Source organism: Nannospalax galili, unplaced genomic scaffold, assembly GCF_000622305.1.
Source record: "Nannospalax galili isolate Female #2095 unplaced genomic scaffold, S.galili_v1.0 scaffold307, whole genome shotgun sequence".
NCBI lineage: Eukaryota > Metazoa > Chordata > Mammalia > Rodentia > Spalacidae > Nannospalax > Nannospalax galili.
This window is the reverse complement of record NW_008359625.1, coordinates 2895478-2917063: the sequence shown is the minus strand read 5'-3', so window position 1 is coordinate 2917063 and position 21586 is coordinate 2895478. Positions and strand designations below refer to the sequence as shown.

Below are 21586 nucleotides of genomic sequence, written 5' to 3'. Positions count from 1 at the left end.
CCATGGAGTTGGAAGTGGGCAGGGAACATGACTGCAAAATTTGAGAGAGCATAATCTGAATTACCAAGAGTGAGTTGTCTGATTAAAAAAAAAATAAGGTAGATTATCTTGACAGTTAGTAAAGGCTGAATCTATCAGGTAGCTTTGAACAGTAGAGAACATTTTCACAGATTCAAGCTTTTATTCTCATCCAGTTTTTGTTAAGCTGTCTAGGAAGTCAGATTTTTGAAAAGTGCATATTTTAGAGCTTATATTTGGGCTCCACCAGGAAATAGGTTGATATATATTTATTTTAATGTACAGAAGACACAAATCCAGCATATTTCTGACCATTGGTGTTCTTGTTTAGACATGAAAACATTTGTCAAATTTGACAAATTTCAACCCTCCTTCAAAGCCCAAAGTATCTCTAATTCCCCTAGGAGCTAAAAACACTATACAGGACCATAGGCACTAAGGTATAAATGCTCTATCACTTGGTAAATAGAGAGCTCTACATAGTTTATTTATATTCCCAGGGTAACAGTTATTTACAAAACCCAGTTCTTTGAACTTTAATTCTTAATTTGTGCTGGTAGAACTTGGGTGCAGACAGAAGTTCTGAAAGAGTAGTGCTTATGGATGATAGGTATGGCAGGTGGGAATGAATTTACTCAGCCTTTCTAGTAACAAAATGAACAGTCTACACATAAGCCTAAGGTTATGTCTTAAAATCAACGCATTCAATGAGACTGTACCTTAATATTTCCAAATGAAATCTGTAACCATGACCAGGTAGCATAAAACCCATCTGGGTAGTTTTCTGAGACTTAAGGATTCAAATTGTGACTCTTGGAAGTAACATACATTGCTGAAGGAGCATTTCCCAGTTGTAAGATATTCATTATATGAACACTTTAAAAACTCCAAATAGTGTACATTTTATTTAATGTATAATCAACAAAGGACATATAAGCAAAGCCAGGTTTATGAAGAGTATGAAGGAAAATAATCAGAAGGGAAAAATGGGCTCACTTTCAAAGAAAGAAAAAAGAAAAGTTCACTGGCCTTTTCACTGGAAAGGTTCTCCATTGATTGTTTGACATTTTTCTAGATGGCTGCTTTCCATCTTTGAATGCTAGACAGGGGGCATGAGTCCACACAGAAGTTAGAGATGGAGGAGTAAAAGAAGAAGGGAGAAATGAATGGGGCAAGAGTTAACACCACCTGCTGTGCTTGACATCCTGGCAGCCAACCTCAGTGCAACTGGACCAGATGGCTCAGGGTGGTGTCTGTTGGCACATCTCAGCTGTCCATCTGCATCAGGACTATTGGAAATCTGCTGCCCTGGACCAAAGGTGTTTAGCCATAATTTCATACTTGGAAGGAAAGGGCTTTATTAAATGTGAGCTAAGCCTTTTGTTTTACTCATAATTTATGTCTGTTTTCTGCTGACTCTTGATTCTTTTGGCAACAGATTAAAATATCTTTTCCCCTAAATTTGTAGCTGTATAGCAATAGCCAGGAAATCTTTAAAACCATAATTAAAATAACATTCTTTTTGGAAAAGAAATTTCAACTTGGTGTATTGGATAGGCAATAACTCCTAAACTGAATCCAGACAGGGATGAGGAAAGCATCAGACTGGTTAAGTCGTGTAATGATCGCCCTTTGGAGATGTGTTCCAAGCTTCATCGTGGCCTTTGAATTACATGGTTTAAACTTTATTGATTTAATAAATATACGTTTAAAAGATTGATAACAGTAATAAACTTGTGATAGCTTTCTAGCAACTGACAGCCCAGGTTAGCACCTGACAAGTCAATTTTTATGAAATTAAACAAATAGCCAGTAAGAAGAATTACTATTGATGGGGAAGATAGAGCAATAAGAGAGTTTTCTGGAAACTGTTGCTGTTGGTGACATACGATAATTGTCTTGAAGTTAACACCCTGCATTTAGGACCATTCTGTAGCTGCTAGAAATGTAAAACAAACAAACAAAGAACCATGAGGTTGCTGATTAAGATGAGCCTTGTAAAAACCAAACCAACAAATGTGGATTTCAGCCTTTGTTTAATGTCATCCTTTCTTTATGTGCACTTGTAGTGATTTGCCCTATTTTTTGCTTTCTCCTGAATGTTTTTTTTTCATCTGAGTACAAATATGTTGATGGATAAAACAGTATTCTGGAGAAGCATTGCCTTCAGGATCTGATGGGCAATGTAGTTAGTGTCTCATGAGCTTCTCGTGTGACTATAAGGCTGTTAGAATTGCCTAGGTGATGAAATTTTATTTCATCTATTTTGACATTACTGGCCTTGAATATCTATATGTACGTAATAGCATGGGACAGCCAATGGGTCAAGCATTTTATGCATCATTTCATTTATCTTTCAAATTAACACTTCAGAATGGATGCTGTAAGTGCCATTGTACAAATGAGGCATGTAAGACACAGACTAGGTAAGAGTCCTCCATAACTACTCTTAGCTGGTAGTTGGTGGGGCTGGGATTGTCCTGATCCTCAAAGAAGGTGCTTTGGAGACCAGAGTTCTTCTCCTTTGGCCTTTTTGCTTAACTGAGACTGGATCATAGACAATCTCTTGCCATATACTTTCTTCCCTATGTATAAGGAATCATTTTTCCTATGACATTTAAACACCCTAAAGATAGGGGCTTTTCGTCATCCCAGTTCTTCTGTGATGATGATAGTGATAGAGGTTCCATAGTAGTTTCCAAAGCAGACTTCCTCACCATCAGTATTTTTTTTCTCCGTTGTTCAACTCAAATGAAAGCCAGTGCCTCCTTTAGCTGCTACCAGAGTCTCTGCCCCTCGCTCACTTTAACCCTCTTCCTTGGTCATGGAGATGTAACCCCGGCACCAACTGACACATTTAGAGTCTGGATTTTCTGCTTTTTATTTTATAGACTGTTAGTACATCTAAGGCATCTATATGTCTTACTTTTGTCATTCTGCTACATTGAAACATCATTTTTACATCAATTTCAGGAAAGCTCCAACTTCTCTTGTTCCGATGTGTCAAGGAGAGAATTTCACTGAAATTTCACTGCTTTGTTTGTTTGCTTGTTTCTTTGTTGAGACAAGATCTCATGTAGCCCAGCCTGGGCTCATCTCACTGTGCTGCATAGGCTGGTCTTGAATTCCTTATCCTCCTGCCTCAACCTTCCAAGTAATGGGTTTGCCATCAAACACCAGCATGCCCAACTTTAAGATTTCACTATTTTTATATGACATATTGTATATGTAAATTTCTGTGTGTATTTTGTGTGTGTGTGTGTGTGTGTGTGTGTGTGTGTGTGTGTGTGTGTGTTTGCAGATGTGCTTGCCTATGCAGGCATATGTGGAGGCCGGAGGTTCTTTGACAGGATATCTTAATCACTTATTTTTTGAAGCGGGTTACTCACTGAGCCTGGAGCTCCCCATGTCAGTTAGACTGGCTGCCTAGTGAGCCCTCAGGATCTTCCTGTCTCCATCCTTCAGTGCTGGGAATACAGGCACACACTGCTGTGCCCAGCTTTCACATGATGCTGGAAGTCAAACTTGGTTCCTTGCACTTGCACAGGAAGCACTTTACCCTTGGAACCATCACCTCAATCCTGTATATCTACTTAAAAATAAGTTATTGAGACTGGAAAGAGGCTTAGTGGTTAAGAGCACTGGCTGCTCTTATAGAGGACCCAGGTTCGATTCTCAGCATCCACATGGTGGCTAACAACCGTCTGTAATTCCAGTTTCTGGGGAATCCAATGCTCTCTTATGACCTCCACAGGCATTACATGACATGGGTGCACCTACTTGCATTCAGGTAATACCCTCATATGCATAAAATAAAAATAATAAATAAAATATTTTAAAATTCATTTAATTCCACTCTATATATACCCAGACATTAATTACATATACTTTGGAAATCAAATGAGTATTGGCATAAGACCTCATTGTATTAATAACTGTCTTTTTATGGGCTCACGTTTTTGTTTATGAAAAGAACTTTAAAAAACAAAGGAAGAGGATACAAATCTGTCTCAAGGTAGCATCTCAGAATTTTGTGTTAAGAGCACTGGCTGCTCTTGCAGAGGCCTCTGTTTGTGTTTATCTAATAGCCCCAGTTGCAGCTTAATCTCTATTAACCAAGAACGTATCTAATTTTCTTTTCACTAGAATTGATTTCTTAAGAGAGATTCCTGTTTTAAATTAATGATGTATTATTGATCTTCAATTATTAAGGCCATTTGATGCTCAATCCTAATCTTTCTTCAACTTTATTAACATATGACAATATTTAGATCTTAAGGCTTTGAAAACGGATTTTTTGGGGGATTTTGTAGAAATGAACTAAACTAAATATTCACTGGCTCCTTCTGGCACAGAACCAACTTGTCTTTTCTCATCACTATCAATAGATTAGCCTCAAACTTGGTACTGTGACAACTTTGAAACTGTAATTCCTATCTATTCCTGGGAGTCACTGAATATTATTAAGGCAAATTACTGATCCAAATAACTGTATTTTGTTGAGTTTCTTTTGACTTAAATTTTAGATAATTTAAATTAAAATTTTGGATTGTTTTAATCTTTTGGGAATCTCAGATTACTTTAATAAGTTGTAGAAAGCAGAGTTTCTATCACCAGAAAAAAAGTGTACACACGGGCCTGCCAAAGTTAGCACAAAATTCTCTCAAGTAGTTTTACATGTATTTATTTGGTGTGTGTGTGTGTGTGTGTGTGTGTGTGTGTGTGTGCATGCACATGCGCACTCACACACACATGCATATGTGCCACAGCCCAAAAAAACATCCTGCAGGAGTCAGTTTTCTCCTGACACGTGGGTCCCGGGGACTAAACTCAGGCCAGTAAGGTTGGCAACAAGTACCTTTACCTGCTGAACCATCTCTGCTCAGTTCAGTGGCCCTCAAAAGTGTTCTTTCTTTAAATATTTTAATTGAATTTTTGTGATTTTCATATACTATATCTTGATGGTATTTAGACCCCTCTCTTATCCAACCCATAGAGTATAATTTATGTCTGAAAATGTCCTTCAGGGTGGGTCCATCCACTGGTGCCTGCTTAACCTGCCAAGAGCCCCATCCTTGAACGGGATACTCTCTCCCCCTCCTACCAGCCATGGTTGCTAGTAGTTCCTCAGGTAGGGTTGGGTTTCTTTCCCACTTCCCTATGTCTGTGCTGGGATTTTGTCTGGTTTGAGCACATATTCTTAAGCTTCTTCAAAGAACTATTAAGATTCGTCTATATGACATGCAATTTGTTTCCATGAAGCAAAGTGATAACAGTCTCTTCAGGGAAAATTCTTAGGAGGTGTAGAGGTCTATCAAATGCTTTATAGATCAAAATGTAGAGTGGGTGCTGTAGGAAATTTTGAATAACTCTGTTTCTATACCCTTCAGATGCCTGGGGTGTTGCTTGTTATATTCGACCCATTCCAATATGTGTTATCTTCAGTTAATCTTCATTTTGAGAATTTTTGAATACATTCAGCTTTAGAAATAATTTTTACTTTTAAAATTATTTATTTATTGTGTATATGAGTGTTTTGCTAGCATATATCTAACTGTATCACATGCATGTAATGCCTGCAGATGCTAGAAGATGGTGTCTGATCCCCTGGAGTTACGGATGGTTGTTAGCAACCATGTGGGTTCTAGAAACTGAACCGGGGTCCTCTGCAAGGGCAGCCAGTGCTCTTAACTGCTGAACCATCTCTCCAGCCTCTAAAAAATTTTATTAATTAAGTTTCTTCTTTTCTACAATTTTGAACATGTACATAACGCATACCGACTACTCTTAACATCCTTCCTCCCTCCCACTCTCTTCTACACCCTTCTTCCCACAAATCCTTCACATTCATGTGCATTTATTTTCTTTTGTGACCCACTGAGTCTAACCAGGATTGTTTATAAGGTCATGGGTTCTGAGATTTCCATTGGAGCCTGGTGGGTCAGCAGTTTGGTATATACAACTAACAACAGTGATTTTCCCCTTTCCTGAAGTTTATCAATTGCCAATAGCTTAGGAAAAAGGGATAAGGCCTCATCAGTCTCTCCTCTTTCCATGACTGATTATTGATAAGGCCAACCTTTTCTTGGGCTAGTGCAGATGTGAGTTAATGTTTGCAGTGGCTGTAACAGGTCTAGAGGCTGGTATTTTGCAGCCTTTACCTTGTCTTCAGGTTCTTACATACTTCTTACCTCGTCTTCTGCAATGTTCCCTGAGCTTTAGTGGGTATGATAGAAATGTGCTTTTGGGGCTGATTCCACAACTGCATCGTGGGCAGCCATGGATCTCTGCATTCACCACTGTTTACTGTAAGGAGAAAACCTTCTGCTGTTTAACTAAAGGAGATGGAGAAAGTCACTTTCCTGATGGATTTTTTTTATCAGATCTAATTACCATCACATCTACTGAACAAGTGCCATGTAGCATTGTAGACAGAGGCAGAAGCTGACCATCTTGTATTGCTAACAGGCACATGCCAGGAAACCACATGGCTGTTGGAGGACGTAAAGACGATCTGGTTCTAGAACACAACCAGGTCCATGAGAGCATCAAGAAATGCTCATGATTGGTGCAATGATTGCATATGTTCATGATGTGAACATAGGAAGCATTTGAATGGCTAAATAAAAATGATTTCTAGAATTGTTTGGAACAAATAAGTAAATCAATATCTACAAATCAAATCCAGTTAAGCACAGACATGAGACATTGTAGACATAGCCACCTACACAATGATATCAGTATTTCTTTATCACTGTGTGGGAAGCTAGGCAGAGGCAGTATATCATACCAACCTGGATGGTATTAAACCACATAATGTCAATTTTCTCTAATTCAAATATCTAAGTGATAACATTATTAATCCTTGTATATTTAAAAATGATAAATCAAGTATCTCTATATTCTTTGAGTTGATTTTTATTTACAGAAAATAGTATTAAGATTCAAGAAGTTGGGCCGGAGAGATGGCTCAGTGGTTAAGAATGCTGGCTGTTCTTGCAGAAGACCCGGGTTTGAATCCCAGCACCCATACTGGCAGCTAACAGCTGTCTGTAACTCCAGTTCCAGAGGATCTAATAGCTTCTTCTGTCCTCCACGGGCATTGCACGACACGGGTGCACTTACCTGCATGCAGGCAATACACGCATACACATAAAATTAAAAAAATACATAAAAAAAAGATTCAAGAAGTGTCCTGGATTTCTGAGCTACTTTATTCTTTGAGGACACTGTTAGCTTTATGTTTAATATTTTTATTAGCTTTTACAGTTACCAATAAACATTTCAAATCATTTCACATTTCTTGACGTAGTTACATTTATTTTTATCAAACACCAACAAATGTTGATAGCTTTTCACATTTTATAAAAATATATTAAAACCTAAAGTTTCTTTAAAATGAGATATCACATGTCAAAATACAGTTCTCAGAGTGTTAAGCATAATTCTCACAAACACAGATACTGAGCACGTGTCGAGATTTCATTTAGCTCAGCCAGCAGGTTGACAAAGTCAGTTCAAGATCTGCACCCATAGCTATAGCAAATCAGACTCATAAACAAATTTTGGTGACAGCCCTGGGGGAGGCCAGTTTTTCCTCTATCAATTATTTGATTTACAGAATCCATTTATGCTGAAAACTCTGGTGATGAGATGAATCCCTTTGGTCCTGATGACTAAGGCCCATGGTTCTTTACTATGCACCAGACTCTTCTGAATGGCGTGGTAAACAGATTACAGCTTCCACCACAGAGCTGCTGTGGGACTTGGGAATCCATATTTCTGACAGGCACCCATTGATGCCTCTGTTCTGGGTGTATTAATTTAAGCAGAGGCTTTGCCTGAAGATCACCTGAGGCAGTGCCATTATTGGTTAACTCTGAGGAAGCCCTGGCAGCCTCTGGTTGGTTCTTCCCATTTCTCCTATGCCATCTCTATTTGTCTTTCCTGTCTCATCTGCACACACCAGACCATCCACACCTATGATCTCCATTGCTAAGTGTACCTTCTTGCCAACACAGCTGCCCTCCATGGAGAGTCCCTGTAGTGGAATCTCAAATCTTTACTAATGATCAAGCTCCCCTTGCCTTTCCCACTGAGTCCCAGTCACCAGATTTGTCCCATTTTTGTCAGTGATTTCAAGTTTACTGCCATCCAGGAAGAGAAGGTTCCAGCTCATATGTTGTAAGATAGAAAACTGGTGGGGGAGCATTTATCATTTGTGAGCACCTCTTAGAAGGGAGAGAGGTTTAATTTTTGCAAATTTGAAAACATAAGACAATCCACCCACTTTTCCATCTTCCAGTCCCTTTTTCCTCTTTTATCAGTGTAGCTTAATCCCTTGTCAAAAGCTTAAAGAACTGCAAGGAAGTGTGAAGACCAAGAGGAAGGACACTGGTCTGGGCACTCTCTGGGACCATTTCTAGAAGTTTGATCTCTATAACTGTGTGCCTGAGGGTTGGAGGAGGGAGAAATTGAACACATGCATCCGGAGTTTGGCGTGATTAAGAATTTATCAGAAGGTGACACACACCTTTGATCCCAGCACTACAGAGGCAGAGGTGGGCAGATCTCTGTAAGTTCAAGGCCAGCCTGGTCTACATGGGGAGTTCCAAGCCAGAAAAATCTATACAGTTAGACCCTGACTCACAAGAAAAACAAAGAAAATTATTAGAAGATGGAAAATAGGATTCATTGAGAGATATTTACTTTTAGAGAGAGGAAACCATTGCAGACAGAAGACAACTTGAAGAGTGGGTAGGTAGATTTCAATAATGTTACAGAAATAAAGTTTCTTGGGAAGAAGGAAGCTAATTCAGAGACTAAACAAAGTGGTTACTTTTGGGAGAGAAGGTTTTTCATCCTAGTCTATTGGAAAGGACGTATTTATATCAGATAGCCTTTAAATCCAAATAAGAGTAATCATTGGCAGTTTTTCAAGTGAGAAACCTAGAGAATGCTAAAGTAGAGGTGCATGGGGATGGCTGGGTCCATGTGGAACAGAATGAGCTTCTCAAGGGACAGCCTGGCACAATGACTTCTTCCTCTTCTACTGGTTTGTCGTCAATAGTGGACAGCGCTGAGGCCAGAGAAAGCATCAACCATGAGCTTGATTTTCTTTCTGTATAATAGATGCTCTCCACAGTCCCAGGATACCCGCAGCGGCCTATACATACATGGCTTCTCATATTTCTTGCAAACTTTAAGTCCTGTCTTACTAGTAGAGAAAGTTCAATCCTTTCCCATTCTGTTCATCCTTTTAGACTAGTGTGGAGAACTGAAATCTAACCATAGGTAGATACTGCAAGATCCCCAAGTTCACAAAGAGCAAGAAAGAAATGCCCCCTCCAAAGCAAACAAGCATCTCCTTAGGTCTTTTCCGATTGTTGGATGTAGCAGTCAAAACCCTCCTGGAAAGTTTTTTATGTAGAAGTTATTTAAGAAGCTCTGTGGGCTATAATGAATGTGAAAACAGAGCCCTGTGCAAACTTCTGTTCCCTGCAAAATGTGATTTGTCTTCTTTCCAGGTTTTTGTTGAGACAGGCTGCTCAGTTACTCCTAGTAGGAAGGAAGCGGAGGGAGGAAAGTCCCTAGTGTCATTCAAATGGAGCCATGAGAATGTATGTGTGTGTCTCTTTCTAGGATCAAGAAACCTCCTTCCCCAGGGCACTCTCAGCTCAGAGGCTGTCCCCTCGGTGGTGCTTCCTAGACGGTGAGTGTTTGTGGATCCCTGGGACTGGGCTGGGAAGGCAGCTGGACATGGCTGAGGCTAAAAGAGCAGCTCTGCTTTTCCCTAAAGATTTTTCAAAAAGTCTTTCTGGGCCTGGCATTTGCATTTCAAATGATACAGACTTACTGATGGTGTTACTAACCTTTCCTGAAGTCAGGTTCCTCAAAGCACCTTGGTCAATACAGGCTGAACTCAGCATCAAATCCTTTAAGTTGACAGTTTCCCTTTATCATCCCCTTTTCCTAACACTGCCTACCTGAAATGAGTGTGGGTCAGGAGCTAGAGTCTGTGATCACAAAATGAGTTCTAATTTCTGTGTTTTGTCCATGTCTTAAAATGTTCATATTATTTTTGTAAGACTCTCATTTCAGTAGAGTGCACACATTTGTGTAAAAAAGACAGTTCAGTTGCATTTGTATCTTCTCTGCTGAGCTCATGTGACCATAACTGTACATATAATGGGTTATCATATGATTGTTTAATGAGTCCATTTGCCATCTTAAGCATTTCTCACTCTCCTAGGTGCTGTCTAAGTAATCCCAATTTCCCATCCAGTTATCTATACTGCAATATGTTCCTGCCTATCTACCACCCAGTCTCTGTTGTATGCATGGAGACAAGGTTTCCCACAACCCCCTTTTATTAATCAGTGTGGCCTATCTAAGAGAATGCCAGGGGTTGAGTGGACATGGGTCTGGTAGCATGTGCAAGGTGCAAACATTTACACAGATGGGCCCATGTATCTCTAAGATCTAATCCACATCCACCAGGATGCAGGTTTTATTCTTGGTCAGTCAACTTTGAAGACTGGCCTCTATTCCATTAGGTCCATAGCAGGGAGAAGCACAGTTGTTTGTCAACTCCCAGGGTCCCAGAGGAGCAGCATATGTGAAATGAGCCCAGGAAGACATTTACATAAGTCATTATGTTCCAAATACAGTCTTAGATAAAACTGTCCTGTGGGTGATGGTCTTAAGTAAGAAACAATTTACCATAGAAAGGGTTCCGCTGAAGACTTTATTGTTGTGACCATTTAAGTTTAATTTTTTTAAGTCAGCACACAAAATTATGAGTTTTGTTAGATACTGAAAACCTTTTATGATTAATATCATGGATGAAGTCACAGTTGAAATCAGAGGAGACAAAGTCCTGCTGGGGCAGATGTTGTTTTAGCCTGTACCTTTAAAAGAAGAACTTTGACTACCCATTTTCCTTCCGAGAAAGGTACTTTTATTAAAAAATCTGATTTTGGCCAGGCGTGGTGGCGCACACCTTTAATCCCAGCACTCGAGAGGCAGAGGCAAGCAGATGTCCGTGAGCTCAAGGCCAGCCTGGTCTACATAGTGAGTTTCATAGTGAGTTCCAGTGGGGCTACAGAGAGACCCTGTCTCAAAAAGACAAAAAATAAATAAATAAATAAAAAATCTGATTTTGCCAGGTGCAGTGGTGCATGCTTACAATTCCAGCACTTGAAGGCAGAGGCAGGTAGATCTTTGTGAGGCTGGGGCTACAGGGAGACCTTGTCTCCAAAAACAATTTGTGATTGTGAATGATTATTTGCATTCTCTTGTGCTGTGTGTTTTTGTTGCTTTTGGTTTGTTTCATGAAAACACTCATTTTTGGACTCCGTTAAATAGATTTAAGGAAGAGCATTACTTTTTTAAATATTGAGAATATTCATGGCATTGGAAAGATTTCTCAGTGGTTAAGCATACTTGCTGTTCTTCCAGATGACCTGGATTTGATTCCCACCACCCACATGGTGTCCGTAGCTCCAGTTCCAGAGGATCCGGCACCCTCTTTTGACCTCCGTGGGCATTGCACATATGTGGTACACTTAGACACATGCAGGCAAAACACTTGTACACATAAATTAAAAATAATAAATAAAATATTTTTAAAAGAATATTAAATTCTGAAATTAAGCTTGTTATTTGCAATTTAGAAAAAATATTCAAGGATCTGGAGAGATAGCTCAGGGGTTAAGAGCACTGACCGCTCTTGCAGAGGGCCTGAGTTCAGTTCCCAGCACCCACACGACAGCTAACAACTGTCCATAACTCCAGTTCTAGGGGCTCTGACTTCCGTGGACATTGTATGACATGGGTACAGGCAGGCAATACACTCAAGCACATAAAATAAAAATAAGAAAATCTTTTTTAAAAGAATATTCAAGTAACTTCAAGTCACCCTAAGTTTATACTTCAGAATTTTTCTTTCTCAAACCACAGATGCAACCCAATTTGATTTAAGGAATGCTTAAAAATTAGTGTTTGCTTTTCCATTTGGCTTTCTTCAGACATGCCTCTGGGCACAGCAGGAAGGGAAAAGATTCCTCTTGGACCATATTGTTTCTGGCCCTTCATCCTCACATTGTTTTCCAAAATAAAAGTCACCTTGCTGGGAAGTCCATCTGACTGCAGTCTCTTTTCTAGGTTTATTTCCTAATAAAACATTGAATCCTTGCTGTGTTAAACATCCTATGCTAATTTCTGGAGATACACAGGAGTAAATGAAACAGAATCTTTCAAAGATACTGGCCTTTTAGTCTTTAGTCATCTCTGAAGACAGTCTCTGAAGAGGTTTAAGCAAAATGTCAGTGGACATAGGGTTAGGAGCAATGGACTAATTGTAGGTGATTGCGCAGAGGAAAATTTCATAGAGATGGAAGTATTTGAGTTGGTTCTTAAAATACAAGTAAGATGCAGGTGGCAGACATGACCGGGAAGCACTTTGGAAGCACGGGAATAGCAGTAGTCAAAGCTTGGGAGTGATGAATTTTGATTAGTAGATTTAGGGGCTGCCCACTGGTGTAGTCTGCCTGTAATGGAAAGGTTTTGTTTGCTGATGCAATAGAAGGAAAAGTATAAATATGGTAACAAATATGGATAACTCTGAATGCCTTGTGCATTTTTCCCCCTAGCAACTTCTGCTGACCGCTTTTATCGAATAGACAGATCTCAGGTAAGTTTCTTTTCAGTCTGTTTATGGAAGGGAAAAGTTCCCATCAGTGCACTGTGTTGATAGTCAGTCTCATACTTTTTACTAACAAAAATATTGAAATGAATTTTAGAATGGTATTCATAATCAAAGCTGTGATGATTTTTCTCTCCATCTTTTATGATTTATGGACTCAATGAAATCGCTTGACCTGGCAAATGGGGACAGATAGTAACTCGGCTAATAATTATTATCACAAGCCTATACTCTACAATTTTCATTCATGTCATACTTGTATTCTATCCAAAGCAAAGCTTATGTCTTTTAAACACATTTCTGGTTCACTAGTGTATGTATAGTCTACTTAGATTAGGTTTGCCAATTCCCAGAGTTCAATAATGAGAAAACAATTACTTTTTCTCTGAGGTTAACAAGTCCTCCTACTGTTCAAATTCTGCTGGAGAAACTGCTGGGTAGAACTGAACCCACTGAAAACCAGCTTTTAACATGCCACTTAGCTTTGAGCACATTCTGGGGCATGAAGTCCAAGCTATTATATACTCATGCTGGGCCAGGTAGTAGGTGGGATGTCACTTCGTTGATACTATTTGGAGAGAAGTAGATATAAACCATTTCTAGTTATATCTAACAAGTTCCTGGTCAAGTGAGACTCCAGAACCAGGATGACTCATCTCTCCTTACTGTCCTCTGCCTGATGAAGCACTGATTCAGGAAGGGTCGTAACTGCTTAGGACCGTGACAGAACAGTAGAATTGTATTACATGCTGCAGAACTCACGCTTCTTCAGATCAGCAATGCTTCGTTCCATTATTCATTAGGTGATGGATGTGATCACCCTGACAGGCTTATTTTTCTTCCTTAGGAACATTTGCACTTTGTGATGGAGATTTCCCACGATGAGGTTTTTATTCTTGACCCAGATATGGTGGTGTCACAGCAGGCGGGGACACCTCCAGGAATGCCTGACCTGGTGGTGGAGCAGGCCTCAGGGTGAGTGTGCTTCTTCTTGGTTGGCACTAGCATCAGGCTGACCACAGGGAGTCCATGTCTCATTTGGCTTTGGACTTGACAGTCTAATGACATGAAACCATTTTGGAATATACATTTCTTTCTCTTTGCCTAGAGTAAGGTGCAGCTGTTTCTGGAAGACTGGCTTCTGAATGTCTGAATAGCAGAGCCCATCTCTAACCAGATTTGTATCTTGTCTGAATCATCTTTACCATTACACCAACATTTTCTACAGACTTAGAAAATAGAAAATACTGTTTTTTTACATTTGTGCACACACACATATTGGTTTTATTTGTTCTATTATCCAAATAAAATATAGACACAGGTAACTGGATACCTCTCCTCCCCCTCCTCCTCCTCCTCCACCTCTTCCTTCTCCTCTTTCCTGAGTGCCTGACACATACCAATTGTTTTGGCACACTTGTATTATTTCTTTTAGTTTATAGTGACCTAATTTTCTTAAGTAGTCTGTGTTTGTTTCCTCATCTCTGCAGTACAGATAATAATAGTGCCTACTCAGAGAACTGTTTGAAGAGTAAATACATTGATGCAGGTAAAACAGACTGCTTTTTGGCACTTGGAAGACATTCATTACATATTATTAAAATCCTCATCATTTCATGATGACCCTACAAGTCCGAATCTAGGATTATACTAAATTTATAGATAAGAATGTTGAGGCTTAGAGTTGTATTGCTTGCCTAGAATTGCACAGATCATTAATGGAAGACCTAAAATTCAGTCTCAGATTTCTCAGATTTTTTTTTTTTTGATGAAGAGCCCATATCTTTAAGCTAAAAGAGGCTTTACTTTTCATCTTGACATGCTTTAAGAGAAGTTGTCAGGTTTTAGAAAGATAAAAATTTATCCTCAGATTTTTATAGTCATTATCTGCTTAATGATCTGTGTGTATAATTTATGTAGACAGCTATTCTCCCAAAGAATCTAGTCAGTATTAAAGAAAAATGCAAATGTAACTATATTAAAAGAATATTTGAGCCAGTCGTGGTGGCACATGCCTTTAATCCCAGCACTCGGGAAGCAGAGGCAGGTGGATCTCTGGGAGTTCAAGGCCAACCTGGTCTACATAGTGAGTTCCAGGACAGCTGGGGCTACAGGGAGACCCTGTCTCAAAAAAGACCAAAAAAAAATATTTGAGATGAAGTCAAAATTGAAAAATTAGTAGAAAAGGATACAAAAGGGGCGTGGATCTTTGCAGTTTTAGGGGGTATTTGGAATGGGTCTAATAAAAATACACTGTATGACATTGCCAGGCTAGACTCAAATTCATAGAGCTCTACCTGCCTCTGCCTGGGGGAAAAAAGGTGTGCACCATCACACCTGGCTAAGGGCTAGTCATAATAGCCAGATTATAGAATTTGCCCATGTAGCCAATGATTGGATGAAGCAAATGTGTTATTTGTTCACAATGGATATTAATTCATCCATGGGGAAAATAAAACCATGTATTTTTCAGGAATACAGGAAAGAACAGGATATACAGAAGATATAAATGTATACAATATAGTTGAACGAAAATATCCCTATGAAACCCATTACTATGTACAGTGAAAATACACCAGTACAAATGAAAATAAAAGGTAAAAAAGAAATTCCAAAGAATTAACAAAAATCACTTAAAATGCCCACATAGCTTGAAGAAAAATTTCTTTAAAAATGAACACTTTAGGGGCTGGAGAGATGGCTCAGCAGTTAAGAACACTGGTTGTTCTTGCAGAAGACCCAGGTTCGAATCCCAGCACCCACATGGCAGCTAACAACTGTCCATAACTCCAGTCCCAGGGGATCCGACAGCCTCTTCTGATCTCCCCGGGCATTGCACAACACAGTGCACTTATCTACATGCGGCCAATGCATGCATGCACATAAAATAAAAAAAAAAATAATAATAAAGGAACATTTTAAAACCACTACTATGTTCATAGTAAAATCTTGATGCCTGGTCCACAGTGAGCTCACTAAAGTAACCACCACCTTATACCACCAAAATGTCATTAATGTATCTATGTTATTTCAAAAATATGTATTTGGAGTTTTTGATGTACCTGATTCTTATGTAAACATGTAAGAACCAATAGTGTCAAAAATAAAAATGGATGAAAATCTCTGTTCTTGTGAAGTCTATAAATGTCAGTGGCTTACTGGTGTATGGAGGCTGCTGGATGAAATATGAATTGCCCAAGAAAGCACAGAAAGTACACTTGGGCACTCAAGCAGATTCTCTATCCATCGCCATACAGCATAAATAAGTGTACTCACCAGAGGGAATACTTACCCCCATTTACTCCTCTTTCCTCTCCCCTTCCTTCCTTCCTTCCTTCCTTCCTTCCTTCCTTCCTTCCTTCCTTCCTTCCTTCCTTCCTTCCTCCCTCCCTCCCTCCCTCCCTCCCTTCCTTCCCTGGTCCATGGTGAGCTCACTTCTTATTTTGTTCATTCTCCCTTCTTTTTTTTTTTTGGTCAATGGTATCACCCACTTCAGCAGAGCCAGCTGCTATCCTAATGCTGAGTGTAGGCAGAAGTGGCACTGTGGGACAGACACAGAGATGTGTTTAGGAAGTTGGAGCCAGTGACATGAGAGCTGTGTTGGCATGATGGAAAAGACTGGTGGGCATGAGCACACCAGGTGTGGGAAAGCCAGTCTGATGTCACATCTTACTACGGAGGTGCAGATTTTGCTTTGGAGTCCACCTGCCTAATCAGGACTCTCGCCACTGATCTGCTGAGGAGTGGAACCACCTGCCAATGAGGCTCTGGACTTTGTTCTCTCAGTTTTTCCATGACAAATAGTCATCCAAAGGGGTAGTTTTGTTTTTGGTTAGAGCTTTGTTAGCCTAGCTCCAAATACTGAAAATCACCTAGAACTTCCCTCCACCCTTGAGTTTTCTTCCGTTGTTCCCTTTGGAAATAAACCAGAAACGAAGATGGGCTTTGTTATTTTCTGTATTACATTTCTCTGCCTGGCTTCATTAATTCTTTATGTGTCTCGTGTGGTAAAATGACTTAATCTTCAAATTCTCTTAGCTCATCTGTAACAAAGGGAGTGAAACCATACAATTAGCTCAGGACTATTGAGAAATGATAAATGTGAAGTATGTACCCAACTGAGATGGATTTCATGTTTCATATCTAGAGACCAGAACCATCACGAGAAAAATTTGAATAAGACAAGCATTGATTTTCTTGTGCCATTTCTTGCCCCAGACTGTCAGACTGGTGGAATCCTGCCCTGCGGAAACGCATGCTGAGCGACAGTGGGCTGGGGATGATCACACCCCACTATGAGGACTCAGATATGAAAGATCTCAGCCACTCCCGAGTGCTACAGTGAGTCTCTTGCTGTTTTCATTGCCCACTGTGATTGCTGGGGGATGATCTGACACACAGGCAGTTCACTAACAGGGTAGACTCTCTTTCCAGTGTCGCTCAGGCTGTCTCACATCTCTGCGTCTCTCTGGGGCTTGACATTCTATTACCTCACTCAACTGCCCAGGTCCTGATGGATCTTTCTCTTCCATATCTCTTGCTCATGAGTTCCCTTGAGACTTTGCATGTGGGTCACTAAACATTTTGAACTTCACTAGTGTTTTCTTTATTGAAGACTGTGTTCGTCAGATTCTTTGCACAGCACAACGTGGAGACTCATATGAGAGTTACAAATATTTATGATGGGACACACCAGCTTTTGTTTGTGTGACCACTTGGATTTATGGCTTCCTTTATCTCAATTTCTGAGCCTAGGCATGTGTGCTTTGTATAATATTGCCAAATAAGTTTGTTGGTTATAGTCATGTGATAGTTTTGTCAGCCTCATATAATCTAGGATGGGAAGAGAGTTTCTGTGAGGGGCTCTTTAGATCAAGTTGGCCTGTGGGCATGCGTATGAAAGATTTTCTTTTTTTTTAAATTTTATTTATAATTTTTATTTTATGTGTATGTGTGTATTGCCTACATGCAGGTAAGTGTACCTGTGTCGTGCATTGCCTGCAGAGGTCAGAAGAGGCTATCGGATCTCCTGAGATTGGAGTTACGGACAGTTGTTAGCTGCCATGTGGATACTGGGATTCAAACCCCGGTCTTCTGCAAGGATAACCAGTGTTCTTGAGCCATCTCTCCAGCCTGGAGAGATTTTCTTAATTGTATTAGTTGATATGGAAGGGCCCAGCATAAAAGTAGGCAACACCATTTCCTGAGTTTGGGCCTGGACTTTATAAAAGAGAAGAAATTAGTTGAGCAGTCAGAATGCATGCACATTGATTCATTTCTCCGCTCTTGAGTGTGGCTATGATGTGAACGGTTACCTCAAGTTCTTGCTGCCTTGACGTCCCCACAGTGAGGGACTGTAACCTAGGATTGTGAGCTAAAATAAACTCTCCCCTAAACTATTTTTGTCAGGATATTTTATCACAGCAACAGAAAGGATGCTAGGACAGATGGGGTATGGTTTGAGTGTGGATACAGCCTCTGTGAGGAAACACATACTGTGTTTGTGCATGAGTCCGTGTAGGAAGCATCCTTTCTCCTGGGGTCTGATCAAGGTTGGAAATTAGCATGCGGGTTGGAGTTTTGCAGCAGTGTTAGTACCTTGGGCCCAGTGAGTCCTCCTGTCTGCCCATTCTTTGATGCAGGAACACATTCTAGAGTGTAGTCTGCGGTCACAAATAAACTCATCTGCACGTACACTTTAACTTTAGGACAATCACCCCACCTTAGTAAGCTCATCATAGTTTGTGAAACTGCGATTTTCTGCAATCCTGTCCAGGGTCCTAATCAAATGGTGACACTGGCCTTATAACATGCAATCTTATCTTTTGGCGGAATAACATGATTACTAAGGTTTTTAGAAGCCCAGGGTTAAGTGAAGAGGCATGACACTGCATTGTTTCTGTTCCTTATGACAAACGGGGAAAAAACGAGAAATGTGAAGCTAATTATTTCACTGGCCAAGGTTCTCCTCAGATACCCTGAGGGCCAAGGGAGACTTCATTTTAATTGCTTCTCTGTATTACCTCTTATTTTCTTATGTGAAGACTAGAAAGAAAAAAAATGAATTGCTGTGGATTTTCTTTTTTTTTTTTTAATTAAACTGTATTGTTGGTTTCTGGTAACATTTTGATTGCTTACAATTCAGAGTGTTTTTCCATTTTCTTTTTGTACAGAATTGGGGCTTGAATAAGGATGAGTCAGCCATCCAGGAATGGCTAAGTAAGTGGCCATCTATCTGTGGGCAGACTAATTAGAAAATTAGAGTTTTAATTATCTGCAGAAATGAATATTAAGCCTTTACAGACCATCTGAGTGTTTCAGTGTACATGTGAATTTCAAAAAATGGGCTGTTATTTCAATCTAGTTTTCTGTGGTCATATTTTTCTTAGAGACAAAACTGATATACAGATCATATTATATGAAATGATTATTTTTGAGGTAATAAACATTCTTCCCAAGAATCACAAACACATGTACCACTTCACATAATAGCCCAAGTCCTTAAACACTTTGTCTAAATCAACTCTTGGATTCTCATTGGGTTACACAATCATCTCTCTGAGTCATTGAAGATACCAAAGGGCTTACATAAAATGATGCTGTATTTGCATATAATTCACTTTTAGATTCTGTATACTACCAAATATAAGGTGAATACTATGTAAGTAGTCATGGTACTGTATTATTTAGGGACAAATAACAAGGGTCTGTACAAATAACAATGTTCAGTACAGTCAGTATTTTATTCAATTCTTTTGAAACTTACTTGGTTGAGTCCATGGATCTCTGTCCACAAAGGGCTCACTGTAGTGTTCTTTTAGGGATTTCCTTTAATTTTAGGTTGATCTTGCCAACTGTCAGATTTCATGGCTATGACTAATACCTGTACTGGTCAGTTTTCGTTGCCAATTTCACACAGCCTAGAGTCACCTTGGAGGAGGGAACCTCATTTGAAGAATCTCCTCCATCAAATTGGCTTGCAGGCATGCCTGTGGGACATTGGCTTGGTTGCTAATTGATGTAGTAGGGCCCAGTCCACTGCAGGTGGTACCATACCAGAGCAGGTGGTCCTGGGCTGTATAGGAAACTAGCTGAGCATAAAGCAGCAAACAAGGCAGTCAGTGATCCAGGAAGCAGCATTCCTCCAGGGTTTCTGCTTCAAGCTCTTGTGAGTTCCTGACTTGACATGATGATGGACCATGACTAGACCTACAAGCCAAACGAACACTTTCCTCTCCAAGTTGCATTTTATCAGTTTTATCACAGCAACAGAATGCAACTAGAATAGAAATACTACCTTAGTGTTTGTTTACTTTTAAATTTATTATTATTGTGTGTGCATATATGTGGATGTGATGGGGGGGCATGTGAGCGTTGTTCCTTCTTTTGTCTTTACATGGGTTCTGGGGGATCCAATGCAAACACTAGGCTTGTGCTCCAAGAACCTTTGCCCACTGAACCATTTTTTAAATTAATTTTAATTGAAAATTTACAACTTCAATACAATATATTTTGATTATATTTAGATTCCCTCTTGGACCTGCACCCCACTTTCTAACCTCCCACCGAAGTTACTTCTGTACTCAGAAAGAATGGATGGATGGGTGGATGGATGGATGGATAGACAGACAGACAGACAGATAGATAGATAGATAGATAGATGATAGATAGATAGATAGATAGATAGATAGATAGATAGATAGATAGATAGATAGATAGATAGATAGATAGATAGATAGATAGATAGATAGATAGATAGATAGATAGATAGATAGATAGATAGATAGATAGATAGATAGATAGATAGATAGATAGATAGATAGATAGATAGATAGATAGATAGATAGATAGATAGATAGATAGATAGATAGATAGATAGATAGATAGATAGATAGATAGATAGATAGATAGATAGATAGATAGATGCCTATAGAGTCAGGTTTGTGTCCCATCATTAAATTTTTTTCAATATATTTTTATTTTTCTGTATATGTTGGGGGGGCATGTGCACATGAGTGCAGATGCCCTTGAAAACCAGAAACACTGAATCCCCCATGAGCTGGAGTCACAGTCTATCAGGAGCCACCCTGCATGGTTGCTGGGAATTGAACTCAAGTCCTTTTAAAGAATAGTACATGCTCTTAATCACTGAGCAATCTCTCTAGTCCTGCTAAACTATCCTGCTGGCTCAAATTTAGCTTTTAAATTAGACTCTAGTATCTATAAAGCATACACATATGCACATACACATATATATGTATACATACATACATACACACATACGTACATACACATACACATATATTCTGTGGAATTACTTAGAAAGCAAACAAGTAACACTCAAGAACTCACTCCAGCTATTGTTCCCAGCCAAACCTCCAAATACTGGACAGAGGCAGTTCATTCATCCCCACTGGCCTCTGTCTGTGTTCCTGACCCACTGACGACGTGTGAACACGTGCACACGCACAGCTTGTTTTAAGTCACATTAAAAGAAAAATCAAAAGCCAAAAAAAATTAAATACCTTCATTCAACTTATTAATCATTGTTTAATGTTTTAAATTATTATTATGTCCCTTAATTCTTTGGGTGGAACATCTTTTTATTTCTTCCTGAGATCATCTCTGATATGAATAGATGTAAGTGAGGTTTGTAGAAGTATCTAACAATGTTAGTAATAGCTACTAATAATAAGATACTTCTACTTGCTTTGCATCCTCATATAATTTTGTTTTTCTCAAAAATTTAAAAATTTTGCTATTGCTCAACAGATGAATAAACTGAGGCTCACAGAAAGTAAAGTAGCTAACCCAGGTTGCCCCCACCTCCCCAGCAAGAATAGTTGAACTGTGGTCAGTTAG

At 39.4% G+C, this 21586-nt stretch overlaps 1 protein-coding gene across 1 annotated transcript in view; it reads left to right on the top strand.

The window, feature by feature from the left end:
• The window catches only part of Dgki (diacylglycerol kinase iota), a 318581-nt gene that overhangs the window by 221857 nt on the left and 75138 nt on the right, over nucleotides 1-21586 (top strand). Inside the window, exons 24-27 of the mRNA XM_017795687.1 lie at nucleotides 9661-9730; nucleotides 12672-12712; nucleotides 13572-13699; nucleotides 16943-17065. Of these exons, the coding sequence (XP_017651176.1) occupies nucleotides 9661-9730; nucleotides 12672-12712; nucleotides 13572-13699; nucleotides 16943-17065 (362 nt within the window). The remainder of the gene's footprint in view (nucleotides 1-9660; nucleotides 9731-12671; nucleotides 12713-13571; nucleotides 13700-16942; nucleotides 17066-21586) is intronic.